Below are 18309 nucleotides of genomic sequence, written 5' to 3'. Positions count from 1 at the left end.
TGAGAGTTTATTGTTTATTTGAGTTTTGTAATACTCTGTAATCTATTCTTGTGAGTAATAGAGTTATTTTCTCTCAAATTTGTGTACCAACGTCCAACGATCCTCATAAATCACAACAAGTGGTATCAGAGCCAGGTTAGAGGCGTTGGTAGAGTGTTTGAGTTTTCTGAAGTTTTCAACCCCGTTTGTGTTGAAAAATTATTTGTAAGGTGATAATATCCACGGAAGAGTCAGGATCATCTTTCGGAGCCATGATTATGCTCACTGCCACCAACTACACGCTGTGGAAATCTCGGATGGAAGATCTCCTCAGCTGTAAGGATTTGTTTGACCCTATTGAATTAAAGGGTACAAATCATGATTCCGCCAAAGTGAACAAGTGGAAGAAGTTAAACCGAAAAACTATTGGTCAGATCCGTCAATGGATTGATCATAGTGTCTTCCACCATGTTGCACAAGAGACAGACGCATATGTCCTCTGGAAAAAGTTGGAGGACATGTACCAGGCCAAGACTGCTCGGAATAAAGCCCTGTTGATGAGGCGTTTAGTCAACATGAAGCTTAAAAGTGGAACTTCAGTTGCCGAGCATACCAGTGAGTTCCAGAGCTTGGTCAACCAGTTATCGTCTGTAGAGATGCCGTTTGGCGATGAAGTTCAGGCGCTACTGCTACTTAGTTCTCTTCCCGATAGTTGAGAAACGCTGGTAGTAACACTCAGCAACTCAGCCTCGAATGGCAAATTTACCATGTCAATGGTCAAGGATGCCCTATTCAGTGAAGAGGCAAGGAGAAAGAACATGGGCACAGATCAGACCCATGCCTTTGTCACAGAAAATCGGGGGAGACAACAAATAAGTAGCAAAAATAAATGGAGAGGCAGAAGCAAGAGCAGGGGCAGGTCCTCTGATAGCAGAATATTAATATATAAATGCTATCATTGTGGATTAGAGGGACATATGAAGAAGAACTACTACAGATTGAAAGAGGAACAATGTCAGAGCAGTTCACAATCGAATAATAAGGGTGGAGAAACATTAGTTACTATCACTGGTGATGTAGCTTATTGTTCAACCCATGATGAGACATGCCTTCACGTCTCACGAGAAGACACGGAATGGGTGGTAGATACCGCAGCATCCTACCACGTGACTCCATATAAGGAATACTTCACAACATACAAAGCTGGTGACTTTGGAGCTGTGAAAATGGGAAATTCCAGTTCCGCTGAGATTTTCGGAATTGGTGATGTCAAGATAAAAACAAGTTCCGGGAGCACAATCACTCTAAAGGATGTCCGCCATGTGCCAGATCTTCGGCTGAATCTACTTTCTGGAGTAGCTCTTGACAAACAGGGCTATGATAGTCATTTCAGTAGAGGCACATGGAAATTGTCAAGAGGCGCTATGATAGTCGCTCGAGGACACATTTATGGCACACTATACAAAACTCATGTGAAAATCTGTACAGATGGCCTTAATGTTGCAGAAAAAGAGGCGTCACAAAATTTATGGCACCAGAGACTCGGTCACATGAGTGAAAAAGGGTTGTCTACCCTAATAAAGAAAGAGCTTATCAATGTAGACAAGGATGCTGCACTAAATCCTTGCAATCATTGTCTATTTGGTAAGAAGCATAGAGTCTCGTTTAATTCCTCTTCAACGAAAAGATCAGAGTTACTCAGTCTGGTGCACTCTGATGTTTGCGGTCCCTTGGAGGTTGAATCAATTGGCGGCAATCGATATTTTCTAACGTTTATCGATGATGCTTCTCGAAAGGTGTGGGTATATTTCTTGTGGACGAAGGACCATGTTTTCGATTACTTCAAACAGTCCCATGTCATGGTAGAACGTGAGACAGGAAAGAAGTTAAAGTGTCTTCGATCTGAAAACGGCGGTGAATACTCTTCCAGGCAGTTCGATGCCTATTGCAGATCATATGGCATCCAACATGAGAAGACAGTTCCACGTACCCCTCAACACAATGGTATAGCAGAAAGAATGAACCGAACAATCATGGAACGTGTTCGGAGCATGCTCAGTATGGCTAAGCTGCCAAAGTCATTCTGGGGAGAAGCAGTTAGAGCCGCATGTTACTTGATCAACCGATCTCCATTAGTACCACTGAATTTTGAAGTTCCGGAGAAACTTTGGTCTGGAAAGGATCCATCATACTCTCACTTAAGAGTATTTGGATGTTTGGCGTACGCACATGTATCTAAGGAGCTCAGATAGAAGCTGGATGTAAAGACTACTCCATGCATATTCATAGGCTATGGAGATGAAGAATTTGGATGCAGATTATGGGATCCAAAGGAGAAAAAGGTGATCAGAAGTAGGGACGTGGTGTTCCATGAAAGCCAGACAATAGAAGATATTGAGAAGCCCACAATATCTTAGAAATCAAATGTTGCTGCTCAAGTGCCAGAGGTAACAACGGAATCATTCATGAGAAATGAATATACAGTGCAAGATGAAATACCAGAAGTAGAAGATAATGAGGAAAATGACGCTGCTGAGCAGGGGGAGCCACAACCCCATCTGCCAGACGTTCCAGGACCATCACAAGGCGAAGATGATGGTGGATCTCCTCAGTATATTCCAGAAGTTCAAAGACCTGAACGAGGTCGGATTCCATCGAGTAGATATCCGGAATCCAAGTACCTTCTACTTACTGAATATGGAGAACCAGAGAGTTTTCATGAAGCAATATCTCATAAGGACAAAGAAAAATGGTTGCTCGCAATGCAGAATGAGATGGATTCTCTACAGAAAAATCAGACTTATGAGATCGTAGAACTTCCACAAGGGAAGAAGGCACTGAAAAACAAATGGGTGTTCAAGCTGAAAAAGGATGGCAGTGGAAAAGTGGTGAAATACAAAGCACGACTTGTAGTAAAGGATTATAACAGAAGAAAGGGATTGATTTTGATGAGATATTTTCACCAGTAGTCAAGATGACTTCAATTAGAGTCATACTTGGTTTGGTCACAAGTATGAACTTGGAGCTTGAACAGATGGATGTAAAGACGGCTTTTCTTCATGGAGATTTACATGAAGAAATTTACATGGAGCAGCCAGAAGGTTTTGAGATTTCAGGAGATAATCTCGTATGCAAGCTGAAGAAAAGTTTGTACAGTTTAAAGCAGGCACCTAGGCAGTGGTACAAGAAGTTTGACTCGTGCATGGTGAGTCAAGGATACAAGAAAACTGTAGCGGATGAGTGTGTCTATATTCAGAAGTTTTCTGAAGGAAATTTCGTTGCTCTTCTACTATATGTAGACGATATTTTGATCGTAGGGAAAGATGCAACGAAGATCAACCAGCTGAAGAAGGAACTCTCTAAGTCTTTTGACATGAAAGACTTAGGACAGGCTCAACAAATTTTGAGAATGCAGATTACCCGAGATAGGAAGAATAGAAGGTTATGGCTATCTCAGGAGAAGTATATTGAACGAGTCCTTTCACGATTCAATATGAACAATGCCAAACCTGTTAGCATTCCATTAGCCAACCATTTCAAGTTAAGCAAGAGTTCTTGTCCCTCATCCAAGGAAGAGATCGGGGAGATGTCATCAGTACCATATTCTTCAGCGCAAGGTTATAAAAAACGCTATTCGGGGATTAATTGGTGGGCACTTTTGAAGGATTAATCGGCAATTCGGGGATTAATCGGAGATTAATCGGATGTTGACCAATGTTGACTTTTAAAAATAATTATAATAAAAAAATAATAATAACTATAAATATATTAAATACAAATATTTCAAAAATGAATAATTGATTAACTAATAGCTATAATATATGAGTAGGAAACTTTAGAAGTATCTTATGAGTCTACTATACAAAATATATACACAAGTAGTAGAAAAGAGCAATAGATTAAACTTTAACAAAAGCATAGGTGTTACTTGTTAGTTTGGTACAACCAAAAGCATAGCTCTTTACAACCAAAAGCATAATTGTTTAGATAATTGTTCTAATACATTAAACATAAATGATTGTTACTCAATCATTCTTCATGGTCATCAAAGTCTGCATATGAATCAAAGATTTGAACTCCATCCGACTCATATTCATAATCTTCATCTTCATCGATTTCTTCTTCATCAGACTCAAAATCTTCCTCATACAATTCAGGCGTCATTCTAGTGCTTTCATTTAATAATGCTTCATTTATAATCCAATCTTGGGCCTCACTTGCACCGTCGTGCGATAGAAGTACTTCTTTGCCTCTCTGCTTTCTTTTCTTGTTTTTCTCAATCAAATTTGCATTAAATTGAACATAAACAAGATTGTTCAACTTTTCGGTCTCAAGTCTATTTCTCTTTTTGGTATGAATCTACAATGTTAAGAGTAACCAACACAAAATTTGAATAAAAGATAACTTTAGAATTTAACGATTATACTTGATACATAAAGTTACTAACCGCTTCAAAAGTGCTCCAATTTCTTTCACATCCGGATGAGCTAGTGGTTAGAGAAAGTATTCTTATAGCAATCGTTCTCAAATAAGGAGTTGATACACCAAAACTTGCCCACCAATTTGCTACATTTAAGGAAGCAAATGAATATTAAGTTGATACATGTATAATAATTTATATACTACATTCATATGAATTACTAAATGCATTACCCGGATCATATTTATCATCGTTCACCTCACATCCTTTGATTGCAAGTGGCCGATCAAACTTTCCTAGTTTACCCTTGTAAATCGGAAACTCCTCCATCACTATCTTTTTTTGCATCTCAATATCATCAGGAAATAATGTCTCAACAAGTTCAACAACAGCGTCGTTGGCAATGACATCATGTTGGACATTTATATCGTTATAAAAGTAAAATGGGTTCAAAACATAGGCCGCCAAATGTAGGCATGTATCAAGTCTACCATTCATTTTAGTTGAGATGATATCCATGATAGGACCATAAGCTGTCATATCGTTGTTCAAGGCATTCTTGATTTCTTGTTGCGCCTTTTTAAGCTCGGCATGTATAAAACCCATGGAAGGCTTCCAATCGGCATCTACCATTCGTAGAAGTTTGACTAAAGGTGAAAAGACTTTTAGGCATTTTATCACCCCGGTCCAAGTTTGGTTCTCAAGCACGAACGCACGAATGTCTTTCCCTTTCTTCATCTTGGATAATGCTAATTTGTCCCAGTTTTCGCTTGTAAACATATGTCTTAGCTGCTCTTTTTTATCCAGTAGACTTTGTAAAGTAAGAAATGCGGAAGCAAACCTTGTAACTCCCGGTCTCACAATATCTTTTTTTTTTTTTGTATAATACCTCATTAGAGCCAATGATTTATGGTGGGCATAAATAAACACTGTTATTTTTCTTGCCTCTTCAAGTGTTGGTTTATAAACTGATAGCGCACCAATAGCTTCAAGAAAAAATACACAAAATAAAATATTTAACAAGTTATTACCTTTTTCAAAGTAAACTGGTCTATATTGTTGATCTATAAATGTAAATATATAACAAGTTATAAATAATGCACTCATTGTTTTCAAGTGATGAAACTGTATATGAAAGCATAAATATGAAAAACAAAGTGAGATTAAACTTATTACCTTCAAGCATAAGATTGATTGTATGAGCAGCACATGATGTCCAAAAGATTGTTGGCCTTCTCAGCTTTAACATCTTTGCTGCTCCCATGTTATTAGCAGCATTATCAGTCACAACTTGCACTACATTTTCAGGACCAACTTGTACAATGCAACTCTCAATATAATCATATATGTGCTCTTTTGTGTGAGCGACATTCGAAGATTCTTTGGATGACAAGAAAACAGTACCCAACTTTGAATTTACACACAAATTCATAATACTCCTTCTTTTTCTATCGGTCCAAGCATCGGTCATAATGGAGCATCCAGTTGCCTTCCATTCATCTTCATATTTTTTCAACACACCTTTTGTTCTATTAATCTCCTTTTTTAATAAAGGTTCCCCAGCTCATATCTAGTTGGAGTTTCAATCGTAGGTCCAAATTGACCGACCGCCTCCATCATGAGTTTGAAACTATCCTTCTTGATCGTGTGAAATGGAATGGCACATTCATAAAACCACCTAGCTATATAATCCTTGGTAATACTCAGTTGTTCTTTTCTCAACACGTTATCAAGATCACTTTGTTTGCTCTTTCCCTTATCAAATGTAGTAAATCTGTTCATTGGACCAAAAGAACGTGCCGACTTCAAATGGCCAAGTACATCTTCCATCTCATCAAGGTCTATGAGATTATTTCTACGAATTCTCACTTCCCCTCTCAAAGCTTCATCATTATCTTGTTTAGCTTTCTTTTTACATCTTTGACCATCAATAGCATTTTGACATTTAAGTTTATCAGCGTCAGTGGCTTTAGTACATATTTGAACATTTCCCTTTATACACGCAATATGTTGTTTCAATCTATTAATCCCCGCGGATATAACCTTACCACATAACTTACATTGCACCTTTTGAAGATTAGTTGGATCAACTAAAATTGCATAATCCCAACCAATATCATCAGATGTCCGTTTAAGTTCTTGACAACTCGTAGTCGTAGATTCCATCGAATGCGTTGATGTTGCTGATGCCATAAGTAAAAAACAGTAAACAAATAATAGCAGTAAACAAATACATACATAGCATTTATAAAAAATACATTAAGCACTAAGCAACTAAACAATAAGCACTAAGAACTAAACAATAAACAAATACATAGCCAAAGTACTATGTATATGTAAAATAAATAATGTATAAGAAGTGAGCAACTTGCAGTCATCAAGAATTAAATAACAAGAAGCCAACAAGTCAAAGCTTTTGGTCTTTAAAGTGGTGTGGATCTTTCCGTAAAATAAATAATTGATCAAATAAATACAACAAGTTGCAATCAATGAAATAAGTACAACAATTGCAGTTGATCAAATAAATACATCAACTATTCAACACACACACATAATTAATTGATCAAAAATAACCAAATGAATAAGAATGAGAAGGTACAAATTGATCAAAGAAACATTACCTGATAAACATGTACACTAGCGAATTGCAATTGAAAAGATGAACCGTGTAATGGAAACGATAATCGCCGTCTTTAATTTAGGTGTTTCTTGTTTGTAATATGCGTGCTTTGTGAAAGACCTAAAAGGCTAAAAAACCCTAAAAAAAGTTGTGTTGACCGTTTAACTTGGTTGACCGTTTAAACGTTGTTAAATCAAATAAACGGATTTAATCCCATTTAAATGGGTTTGACCGAATAAAACGGCGTTGACCGTTTTTTAGACCGAATCACATTAAACTTAACGGAAATGTTAATTTTCCATTTAATCGCCGAGTAATCGCCGAGTAATTCCGTTTTTTGCAACCCTGCTTCAGCGGTTGAAAGTTTGATGTATGCAATGGTGTGTACGAGACCCGATATTGCTCACGCAATGGGAACAGTGAGTCATTTTCTCTCTAACCCCGGGAAAGAGCATTGGAATGCGGTAAAATGGATTCTCAGATATCTTAAAGGTACAACGAAGATATGTCTTTGTTACGGGGGAGCTGATCCAATCTTGGAAGGCTATGCATATGCAGATATGGCTGGAGATCCTGATAGTAGAAAATCTACTTCAGGATTCATTTACACTTTTGCAGGGGGAGCTGTTTTGTAGTGACCCGAACTTTTCCATATTTATATATATTAAATGAAATTGTTATTTACATGATTAAGTGTTTCCAACATGTTAAGCAATCAAACTTGTTAAGACTTGATTAATTGAAATAGGTTTCATATAGACAATTGACCACCCAAGTTGACCGGTGATTCACGAACGTTAAAACTTGTAAAAACTATATGATGACATATATATGGTTATATATATAGTTAACATGATATAATGATAAGTAAACATATCATTAAGTATATTAACAATAATCTACATATGTAAAAACAAGACTACTAACTTAATGATTTTGAAACGAGACATATATGTAACGATTATTGTTGTAACGACATTTAATGTATATATATCATATTAAGAGATATTCGTACATCATAATATCATGATAATATAATAATTTAAAATCTCTTTTGATATTATAATATTTGGGTTAACAACATTTAACAAGACCGTTAACCTAAAGGTTTCAAAACAACACTTACATGTAACGACTAACGATGACTTAACGACTCAGTTAAAATGTATATACATGTAGTGTTTTAATATGTATTCATACACTTTTGAAAGACTTAAAGACACTTATCAAAATACTTCTACTTAACAAAAATGCTTACAATTACATCCTCATTCAGTTTCATCAACAATTCTACTCGTATGCACCCGTATTCGTACTCGTACAATACACAGCTTTTATATGTATGTACTATTGGTATATACACTCCAATGATCAGCTATTAGCAGCCCATGTGAGTCACCTAACACATGTGGGAACCATCATTTGGTAACTAGCATGAAATATCTCATAAAATTACAAAAATATGAGTAATCATTCATGACTTATTTACATGAAAACAAAATTACATATCCTTTATATCTAATCCATACACCAACGACCAAAAACACCTACAAACACTTTAATTCTTCAATTTTCTTCATCTAATTGATCTCTCTCAAGTTCTATCTTCAAGTTCTAAGTGTTCTTCATAAATTCCAAAAGTTCTAGTTTCATAAAATCAAGAATACTTCCAAGATTGCAAGTTTACTTCCAAGTTTTCTAAATCCATTCCAAGTAATCATCCAAGATCAAGAAACCTTTGTTACTTACAGTAGGTTATCTTTCTAATACAAGGTAATAATCATATTCAAACTTTAATTCAATTTCTATAACTATAACAATCTTATTTCGAGTGGAAATCTTACTTGAAATTGTTTTCGTGTCATGATTCTGCTTCAAGAACTTTCAAGCCATCCAAGGATCCATTGAAGCTAGATCCATTTTTCTCATTTCCAGTAGGTTTATCCAAGGAACTTGAGGTAGTAATGATGTTCATAACATCATTCGATTCATACATAAAAAGCTGTCTTATTCAACGTTATAAACTTGTAATCACTAGAACATAGTTTAGTTAATTCTAAACTTGTTCGCAAATAAAGTTAATCCTTCTAACTAGACTTTTAAAATCAACTAAACACATGTTCTATATCTATATGATATGCTAACTTAATGATTTAAAACCCGGAAAAACGATAAACACCATAAAACTGGATATACGCCGTCGTAGTAAAACCGGGGGCTGTTTTGGTTGGGATAATTAAAAGCTAAGAATAACTTTGATTTAAAAGCTATACTTTTGGAAAAATGATTTTTCTTATGAACATGAAACTATATCCAAAAATCATGGTTAAACTCAAAGTGAAAGTATGTTTTTCAAAATGGTCATCAAGATGTCGTTCTTTCGACAGAAATGACTACCTCTTTCAAAAACGACTTGTAACTTGTATTTCCGACTATAAACTTATACTTTTTCTGTTTAGATTCATAAATTTAAGTTCAATTCGAAACCCTGGCCACTAGAATCACTCAAAACGGATTAGAAACGAAGAAATGGCGAGTAAAATAAGATTGATAAAAACTACTCATTTTACCTACGTGAAAGTTAGTAATAAATCTATTCCAACCATAACCTAATCAACTTATATTGTATATTATGTAATCTTGAGATACCATAGACACGTATACAATGTTTTAACCTATCATGTCGACCCATCTATATATATATTGCGGAACAACCATAGACACTCTATATGTGAATGTTGGAGTTAGCTATACAGGGTTGAGGTTGATTCCAAAATATATATATAGTTTGAGTTATGATCAATACTGAGATACGTATACACTGGGTCGTGGATAGATTCAAGATAATATTTATCGATTTATTTCTGTACATCTAACTGTGGACAACTAGTTGTAGGATACTAACGAGGACAGCTGACTTAATAAACTTAAAACATCAAAATGTATTAAAAGTATTGTAAATATATTTTGAACATACTTTGATATATATGTATATATTGTTATAGGTTCGTGAATCAACCAGTGGCCAAGTCTTACTTCCCGACGAAGTAAAAATCTGTGAAAGTGAGTTATAGTCCCACTTTTAAAATCTAATATTTTTGAGATGAGAATACATGCAGGTTTTATAAATGATTTACAAAATAGACACAAGTACGTGAAACTACATTCTATGGTTGAATTATCAAAATCGAATATGCCCCTTTTTATTAAGTCTGGTAATCTAAGAATTAGGGAACAGACACCCTAATTGACGCGAATCCTAAAGATAGATCTATTGGGCCTAACAAACCCCATCCAAAGTACCGGATGCTTTAGTACTTCGAAATTTATATCATATCCGAAGGGTGTCCCGGAATGATGGGGATATTCTTATATATGCATCTTGTTAATGTCGGTTACCAGGTGCTCACCATATGAATGATTTTTTTATCTCTATGTATGGGATGTGTATTGAAATATGAAATCTTGTGGTCTATTGTTACGATTTGATATATATAGGTTAAACCTATAACTCACCAACATTTTTGTTGACGTTTAAAGCATGTTTATTCTCAGGTGAATACTAAGAGCTTCCACTGTTGCATACTAAAATAAAGACAAGATTTGGAGTCCATGTTTGTATGATATTGTGTAAAAACTGCATTCAAGAAACTGATTTCAATGTAACATATTTGTATTGTAAACCATTATGTAATGGTCTTGTGTAAACAGGATATTTTAGATTATCATTATTTGATAATCTACGTAAAGCTTTTTAAACCTTTATTTATGAAATAAAGGTTATGGTTTGTTTTAAAAATGAATGCAGTCTTTGAAAAACGTCTCATATAGAGGTCAAAACCTCGCAACGAAATCAATTAATATGGAACGTTTTTAATAAATAAGAACGGGACATTTCAGTTGGTATCCGAGCGTTGGTCTTAGAGAACCAGAATTTTGCATTAGTGTGTCTGATCGAGTTTGTTAGTATGCATTAGTGAGTCTGGACTTCGACCGTGTTTACTTGAAAAAAAAAAAAAGATTGCTTAACAAATTTTGTTGGAAACTATATATTTTTAACATGTGAATATTATGTGATATATTAATCTCTTAACGTGTTTGATATTATGTGATAGATGTCTACCTCTAGAACTAGTCCCATTGACTCACCTAATAATAATGAAGAGTCAAATGTAAATTGGAATGATTCGTGGACTGATTCACAAGTTCCCGAAGAGGAACCGGAAGAAGAGTCGGAACCGGAAGAAGAATCGGAACCGGAAGAAGAACCAGTGGGGGAAATAATAAAACGGTTAAGTAGAAGAAAATCCTCAACCAACCGACCAAAGTTAATTATGGTCAACGGTGTTTCCGCCAAGGAAGCAAAATATTGGGAGGATTACCAATTCTCCGATGAATCGGATCCCGACGAGGATTCCGATGATGTTATAGAAATTACCCCAACTGAATTTAAAAAGCCAAAAGAGAACAATAAGGGAAAGGGCATAAAAATAGAGAAATCTGATTCTAACCCCGATGAACTTTATATGTATCGTCAACACCCGTATTTCTTAAGTTGTAACAATAACCCGGGAACCTCTAAACCACCAGGTTTTTCTAGACCAATGTGGAAAACGACGGCTCGTATTAGGGGAACATCATATATCCCTAAAAACTTAGCAAAAAGAACCAAGTTCGAAAAAGAAGAAACGAGTGAGTCGGAATAAGATAGTTGTATTTGTGCGGTGTAATATATGTAATATAGTGTGCTTATGTTTTACGATATATGTAAAAATTGCTTGTATTAATAAGTATCTTTTATGAATCTAACTCTTGTCTATTTTACAGTATAAAAACACAAAATGGATAGACAACCCAATATTTTAGAAGACTTACCCGGAGACATGATTGATGAAATCTTGTCTAGAGTCGGCCAGAATTCCTCGGCACAACTATTTATGGCAAAATCAGTTTGTAAGACATTCGAAGAACGTTCCAAGAATGCCTTGGTTTATAAAAGGCTTTCGTTTGAAATATGGGGGATATCACATTGGGAAACCCATAAGTTACGATGTGTTTACTTTGACGCATATATTGCGGGAAACCCAAATGCTATTTTACGCAACGGGTTAAGAAATTATTTTGACTCAATGTATCCGAATATAGGACTTCATGATTTAGAAAAAGCGGCTAACATGCAACATAAAGAAGCATGTTATGCTTATGGGTTAGTAATGTTCGCTTCTCACCAAAGTGACAAAAAGAACATCGGGCTACAACTATTAAACAAAACGTTCCCACAAGTGACGGAGTCGGTAATTGGGGTAAGAAATGAGGTTTTTAGGTTATTACGAGACTGTTGGTCATTACGTAACCTTCGCCCTTTTGACGACGTTACAACACGTTGTCATACTATCGGTCACAACGGTTACGTTTCGCAAGACCAAGGATGGGAAGTGGTATTAGTAAAACCAGAATGCATGACTTGTTTCTGGACGTATGAATTACGTGTCTTTGTTGCCTTTGCTGAACGCCTTATTTATTAACTAGAATTATCTTCGCAACTACTTTGTATCAAAGTTTTATGTGCTATATTTCATGCTATATGTAAAATAGCGGTATTGTAAGTTTGCAAATTATTGTATAAAGGTTTGAATATGATATATTTTTTTGTTGTTGTGATTAGTTTTTCATATAGAATTGTAGTAGTTGAAATGGCATGTTAGCTACTAAGTATGAACTTAACGGGTAGGTAGTACCCGAATTAAAGAGTATAAAACGCTAATATGAAGAAAGAGCTTTTATAAATAAGTTCATATTACGCTACGAAATACTATTGACTACTCTTGATATTCTATATGATTAACTCGTTTCATTTGACTATTTTGAAGGAAATGGCACCGACTACTCGACACACCTTGAATATGAGTGAAGAGGAATTTCGTGCCTTTCTTGCTTCAAACATAGCCGCAGTACAGGCTGCGCTACATACCAACAATAACCTTGGATCTAGCAGTACAGGAAATCGTGTAGGATGCACCTACAAAGAAATCACTGCCTGCAAACCTTTGGAATTTGATGGAACCGAAGGACTGATCGGATTGAAATGGTGGACCGAGAAGGTCGAATCGGTGTTTTCCATAAGTAAGTGTACTGAAGAGGACAAAGTGAAGTACGCTACGCATACCTTCACAGGTTCTGCGTTAACATGGTGGAATACCTATCTAGAGCAAGTATGATAAGATGATGCTTACGCACTACCGTGGTCAGCATTCAAGCACTTGATGAACGAGAAGTACCGTCCCAGAACCGAGGTCAATAAGCTCAAGACAGAACTTAGAGGGTTACAAACCCAAGGATTTGATATTACCACGTACGAAAGACGATTCACAAAATTGTGCTTATTGTGTCCGGGAGCGTTCGAAGATGAGGAAGAGAAGATCGACGCGTTTGTGAAAGGATTACCGGAAACAATCCAAGAAGATATAAGTTCACACGAGCCCGCCTACCTACAACAGGCATGTAGAATGGCTCACAAACTAGTGAACCAGATTGAAGAAAGAATTAAAGAACAGACTGCTGAAGAGGCCAATGTGAAGCAAGTCAAAAGAAAGTGGGAGGAAAACGGTGATAAGAATCACCAATACAACAACAACAGCAATTACAACAATAATCGCAATAACTATCCCAACAATCGCAACATCAATCGCAACTACAACAAACGGCCCAACAACAACAACAACAACAACAGCAACTACAACAATCATCCCAACAACAATAATAACCGCAACAACAACAACAATCAGAAGCAGCTATGCCAAAGGTGTGAAAAGTATCACTCGGGGTTCTGCACCAAATTTTACAACAAGTGTAAAACAAATAGTCATAGCGCGGCGAAGTGTGAGGTCTACGGACCAGGGGTTAACAGAACGAAAGGAACAAATGGTGTCGGAACGAGTAATGGCGGAGCAAGTAGTGTCGGAGCAAGTTATGCCAATGTAGTTTGTTATAAATGTGGAAAACTGGGCCACATTATTAGAAATTGCCCGAACCAGGAGAACACGAATGGACAAGTCCGCGGAAGAGTTTTCAATATTAATGCGGCAGAGGCACAGGAAGACCCGGAGCTTGTTACGGGTACGTTTCTTATTGACAATAAATCTGCTTACGTTTTATTTGATTCGGGTGCGGATAGAAGCTATATGAGTAGAGATTTTTGTGCTAAATTAAGTTGTCTATTGACGCCTTTGGATAGTAAATTTTTACTCGAATTAGCAAATGGTAAATTAATTTCAGCAGATAATATATGTCGGAATCGAGAAAGTAAACTGGTTAGCGAAACATTTAAGATTGACTTGATACCAGTAGAGTTAGGGAGTTTTGATGTGATAATCGGTATGGACTGGTTGAAAGAAGTGAAAGCAGAGATTGTTTGTTATAAAAATGTAATTCGCATTATACGAGAAAAAGGAAAACCCTTAATGGTGTACGGAGAAAAGGGCAACACGAAGCTACATCTTATTAGTAATTTGAAGGCACAAAAACTAATAAGAAAAGGTTGCTATGCTGTTCTAGCACACGTCGAGAAAGTACAAACTGAAGAAAAGAGCATCAATGATGTTCCCGTCGCAAAAGAATTTCCCGATGTATTTCCGAAAGAATTACCGGGATTACCCCCACATCGATCCGTTGAATTTCAAATAGATCTTGTACCAGGAGCTGCACCAATAGCTCGTGCTCCTTACAGACTCACACCCAGCGAGATGAAAGAACTGCAAACCCAATTACAAGAAATTTTAGAGCGTGGTTTCATTCGACCAAGCACATCACCGTGGGGAGCTTCTGTTTTGTTTGTCAAGAAGAAAGATGGTACATTCAGGTTGTGTATCGACTACCGAGAGTTGAACAAACTTACCATCAAGAACCGCTACCCACTACCGAGAATCGACGACTTATTTGATCAACTACAAGGCTCGTCTATTTATTCAAAGATTGACTTACGTTCCGGGTATCATCAAATGCGGGTGAAAGAAGATGATATTCCAAAGACTACTTTCAGAACACGTTACGGTCATTACGAGTTTATGGTCATGCCGTTTGGTTTAACTAATGCACCAGCTGTGTTCATGGACCTTATGAACCGAGTGTGTGGACCATACCTTGACAAGTTTGTCATTGTTTTCATTGATGACATACTTATTTACTCAAAGAATGACCAAGAACACGGTGAACATTTGAGAAAGGTGTTAGAAGTATTGAGGAAGGAAGAATTGTACGCTAAGTTTTCAAAGTGTGCATTTTGGTTGGAAGAAGTTCAATTCCTCGGTCACATAGTGAACAAAGAAGGTATTAAGGTGGATCCGGCAAAGATAGAAACTGTTGAAAAGTGGGAAACCCCGAAAACTCCGAAACACATACGCCAGTTTTTAGGACTAGCTGGTTACTACAGAAGGTTCATCCAAGACTTTTCCAGAATAGCAAAACCCTTGACTGCATTAACGCATAAAGGGAAGAAATTTGAATGGAAGAATGAACAAGAGAAAGCGTTTCAGTTATTGAAGAAAAAGCTAACTACGGCACCTATATTGTCATTGCCTGAAGGGAATGATGATTTTGTGATTTATTGTGACGCATCAAAGCAAGGTCTCGGTTATGTATTAATGCAACGAACGAAGGTGATTGCTTATGCGTCTAGACAATTGAAGATTCACGAACAAAATTATACGAAGCATGATTTGGAATTAGGCGCGGTTGTTTTTGCATTAAAGACTTGGAGGCACTACTTATATGGGGTCAAAAGTATTATATATACCGACCACAAAAGTCTTCAACACATATTTAATCAGAAACAACTGAATATGAGGCAGCGTAGGTGGATTGAATTGTTGAATGATTACGACTTTGAGATTCGTTACCACCCGGGGAAGGCAAATGTGGTAGCCGACGCCTTGAGCAGGAAGGACAGAGAACCCATTCGAGTAAAATCTATGAATATAATGATTCACAATAACCTTACTACTCAAATAAAGGAGGCGCAACAAGGAGTTTTAAAAGAGGGAAATTTAAAGGATGAAATACCCAAAGGATCGAAGAAGCATCTTAATATTGGGGAAGACGGAACCCGGTATAGGGCTGAAAGGATTTGGGTACCAAAATTTAGAGATATGAGAGAAATGGTACTTAGAGAAGCTCATAAAACCAGATACTTAATACATCCTGGAACGGGGAAGATGTACAAGGATCTCAAGAAACATTTTTGGTGGCCGGGTATGAAAGCCGATGTTGCTAAATACGTAGGAGAATGTTTGACGTGTTCTAAGGTTAAAGCTAAGCATCAGAAACCATCAGGTCTACTTCAACAACCCGAAATCCCGGAATGGAAATGGGAAAACATTACCATGGATTTCATCACTAAATTGCCAAGGACTGCAAGTGGTTTTGATACTATTGGGGTAATAGTTGATCGTCTCACCAAATCAGCACACTTCCTGCCAATAAGAGAAGATGACAAGATGGAGAAGTTAGCACGACTGTATTTGAAGGAAGTCGTCTCTAGACATGGAATACCAATCTCTATTATCTCTGATAGGGATGGCAGATTTATTTCAAGATTCTGGCAGACATTACAGCAAGCATTAGGAACTCGTCTAGACATGAGTACTGCCTATCATCCACAAACTGATGGGCAGAGTGAAAGGACGATATAAACGCTTGAAGACATGCTACGAGCATGTGTTATTGATTTTGGAAACACTTGGGATCGACATCTACCGTTAGCAGAATTTTTCTACAACAATAGCTACCATTCAAGCATTGAGATGGCGCCGTTTGAAGCACTTTATGGTAGAAAGTGCAGGTCTCCGATTTGTTGGAGTGAAGTGGGGGATAGACAGATTACGGGTCCGGAGATAATACAAGAAACTACCGAGAAGATCATCCAAATTCAACAACGGTTGAAAACCGCCCAAAGTCGACAAAAGAGCTACGCTGACATTAAAAGAAAAGATATAGAATTTGAAATTGGAGAGATGGTCATGCTTAAAGTTGCACCTTGGAAAGGCATTGTTTGATTTGGTAAACGAGGGAAATTAAATCCAAGGTATATTGGACCATTCAAGATTATTGATCGTGTCGGACCAGTAGCTTACCGACTTGAGTTACCTCAACAACTCGCGGCTTTACATAACACTTTCCACGTCTCGAATTTGAAGAAATGTTTTGCTAAAGAAGATCTCACTATTCCGTTAGATGAAATCCAAATCAACAAAAAACTTCAATTTATCGAAGAACCTGTCGAAATAATGGATCGTGAGGTTAAAAGACTTAAGCAAAACAAGATACCAATTGTTAAGGTTCGATGGAATACTCGTAGAAGACCCGAGTTCACCTGGGAATGAGAAGACCAGATAAAGAAGAAATACCCGCACTTATTTCCAGAAGATACGTCAACACCTCCAACTGCTTAAAATTTCGGGACGAAATTTATTTAACGGGTAGGTACTGTAGTGACCCGAACTTTTCCATGTTTATATATATTAAATGAAATTGTTATTTACATGATTAAGTGTTCCCAACATGTTAAGCAATCAAACTTGTTAAGACTTGATTAATTGAAATAGGTTTCATATAGACAATTGACCACCCAAGTTGACCGGTGATTCACGAACGTTAAAACTTGTAAAAGCTATATGATGACATATATATGGTTATATATATATAGTTAACATGATATAATGATAAGTAAACATATCATTAAGTATATTAACAATGAACTACATATGTAAAAACAAGACTACTAACTTAATGATTTTGAAACGAGACATATATGTAACGATTATCGTTGTAACGACATTTAATGTATATATATCATATTAAGAGATATTCGTACATCATAATATCATGATAATATAATAATTTAAAATCTCTTTTGATATTATAAACATTGGGTTAACAACATTTAACAAGACCGTTAACCTAAAGGTTTCAAAACAACACTTACATGTAACGACTAACGATGACTTAACGACTCAGTTAAAATGTATATACATGTAGTGTTTTAATATGTATTCATACACTTTTGAAAGACTTCAAGACACTTATCAAAATACTTCAACTTAACAAAAATGCTTACAATTACATCCTCGTTCAATTTCATCAACAATTCTACTCGTATGCACCCGTATTCGTACTCGTACAATACACAGCTTTTAGATGTATGTACTATTGGTATATACACTCCAATGATCAGCTCTTAGCAGCCCATGTGAGTCACCTAACACATGTGGGAACCATAATTTGGCAACTAGCATGA

General features: G+C 36.4%; 1 protein-coding gene across 1 annotated transcript; it reads right to left on the bottom strand.

Moving 5' to 3' along the window:
• Positions 1-4008: 4008 nt before the first annotated feature.
• On the bottom strand, positions 4009-5870 carry LOC139902355 (uncharacterized). The gene is made up of 4 exons (XM_071884993.1): positions 5576-5870; positions 4633-5385; positions 4427-4545; positions 4009-4338 (listed from the first exon to the last, which is right to left on the bottom strand). Exons 1-4 carry the CDS (start codon positions 5868-5870, stop codon positions 4009-4011), a joined length of 1497 nt encoding a protein of 498 aa, XP_071741094.1.
• Between the last annotated feature and the right edge of the window lie 12439 nt (positions 5871-18309).

This window comes from Rutidosis leptorrhynchoides, chromosome 3 (genome assembly GCF_046630445.1).
Source record: "Rutidosis leptorrhynchoides isolate AG116_Rl617_1_P2 chromosome 3, CSIRO_AGI_Rlap_v1, whole genome shotgun sequence".
In the NCBI taxonomy this organism is placed as follows: domain Eukaryota; kingdom Viridiplantae; phylum Streptophyta; class Magnoliopsida; order Asterales; family Asteraceae; genus Rutidosis; species Rutidosis leptorrhynchoides.
This window is presented reverse-complemented; position numbering and strand designations above follow the sequence as displayed.

Excerpts from the sequence above, each read along its gene's own strand:
- LOC139902355 (XM_071884993.1), bottom strand. The coding sequence starts at position 5,870 with ATGACCGATGCTTGGACCGATAGAAAAAGAAGGAGTATTATGAATTTG. Across the intron at positions 5,386-5,575 it reads AATCAATCTTATGCTTGAAG|CTATTGGTGCGCTATCAGTT; the intron begins GTAATAAGTTTA and ends TTTTTCTTGAAG. Across the intron at positions 4,339-4,426 it reads ATTGGAGCACTTTTGAAGCG|ATTCATACCAAAAAGAGAAA; the intron begins GTTAGTAACTTT and ends TTAACATTGTAG.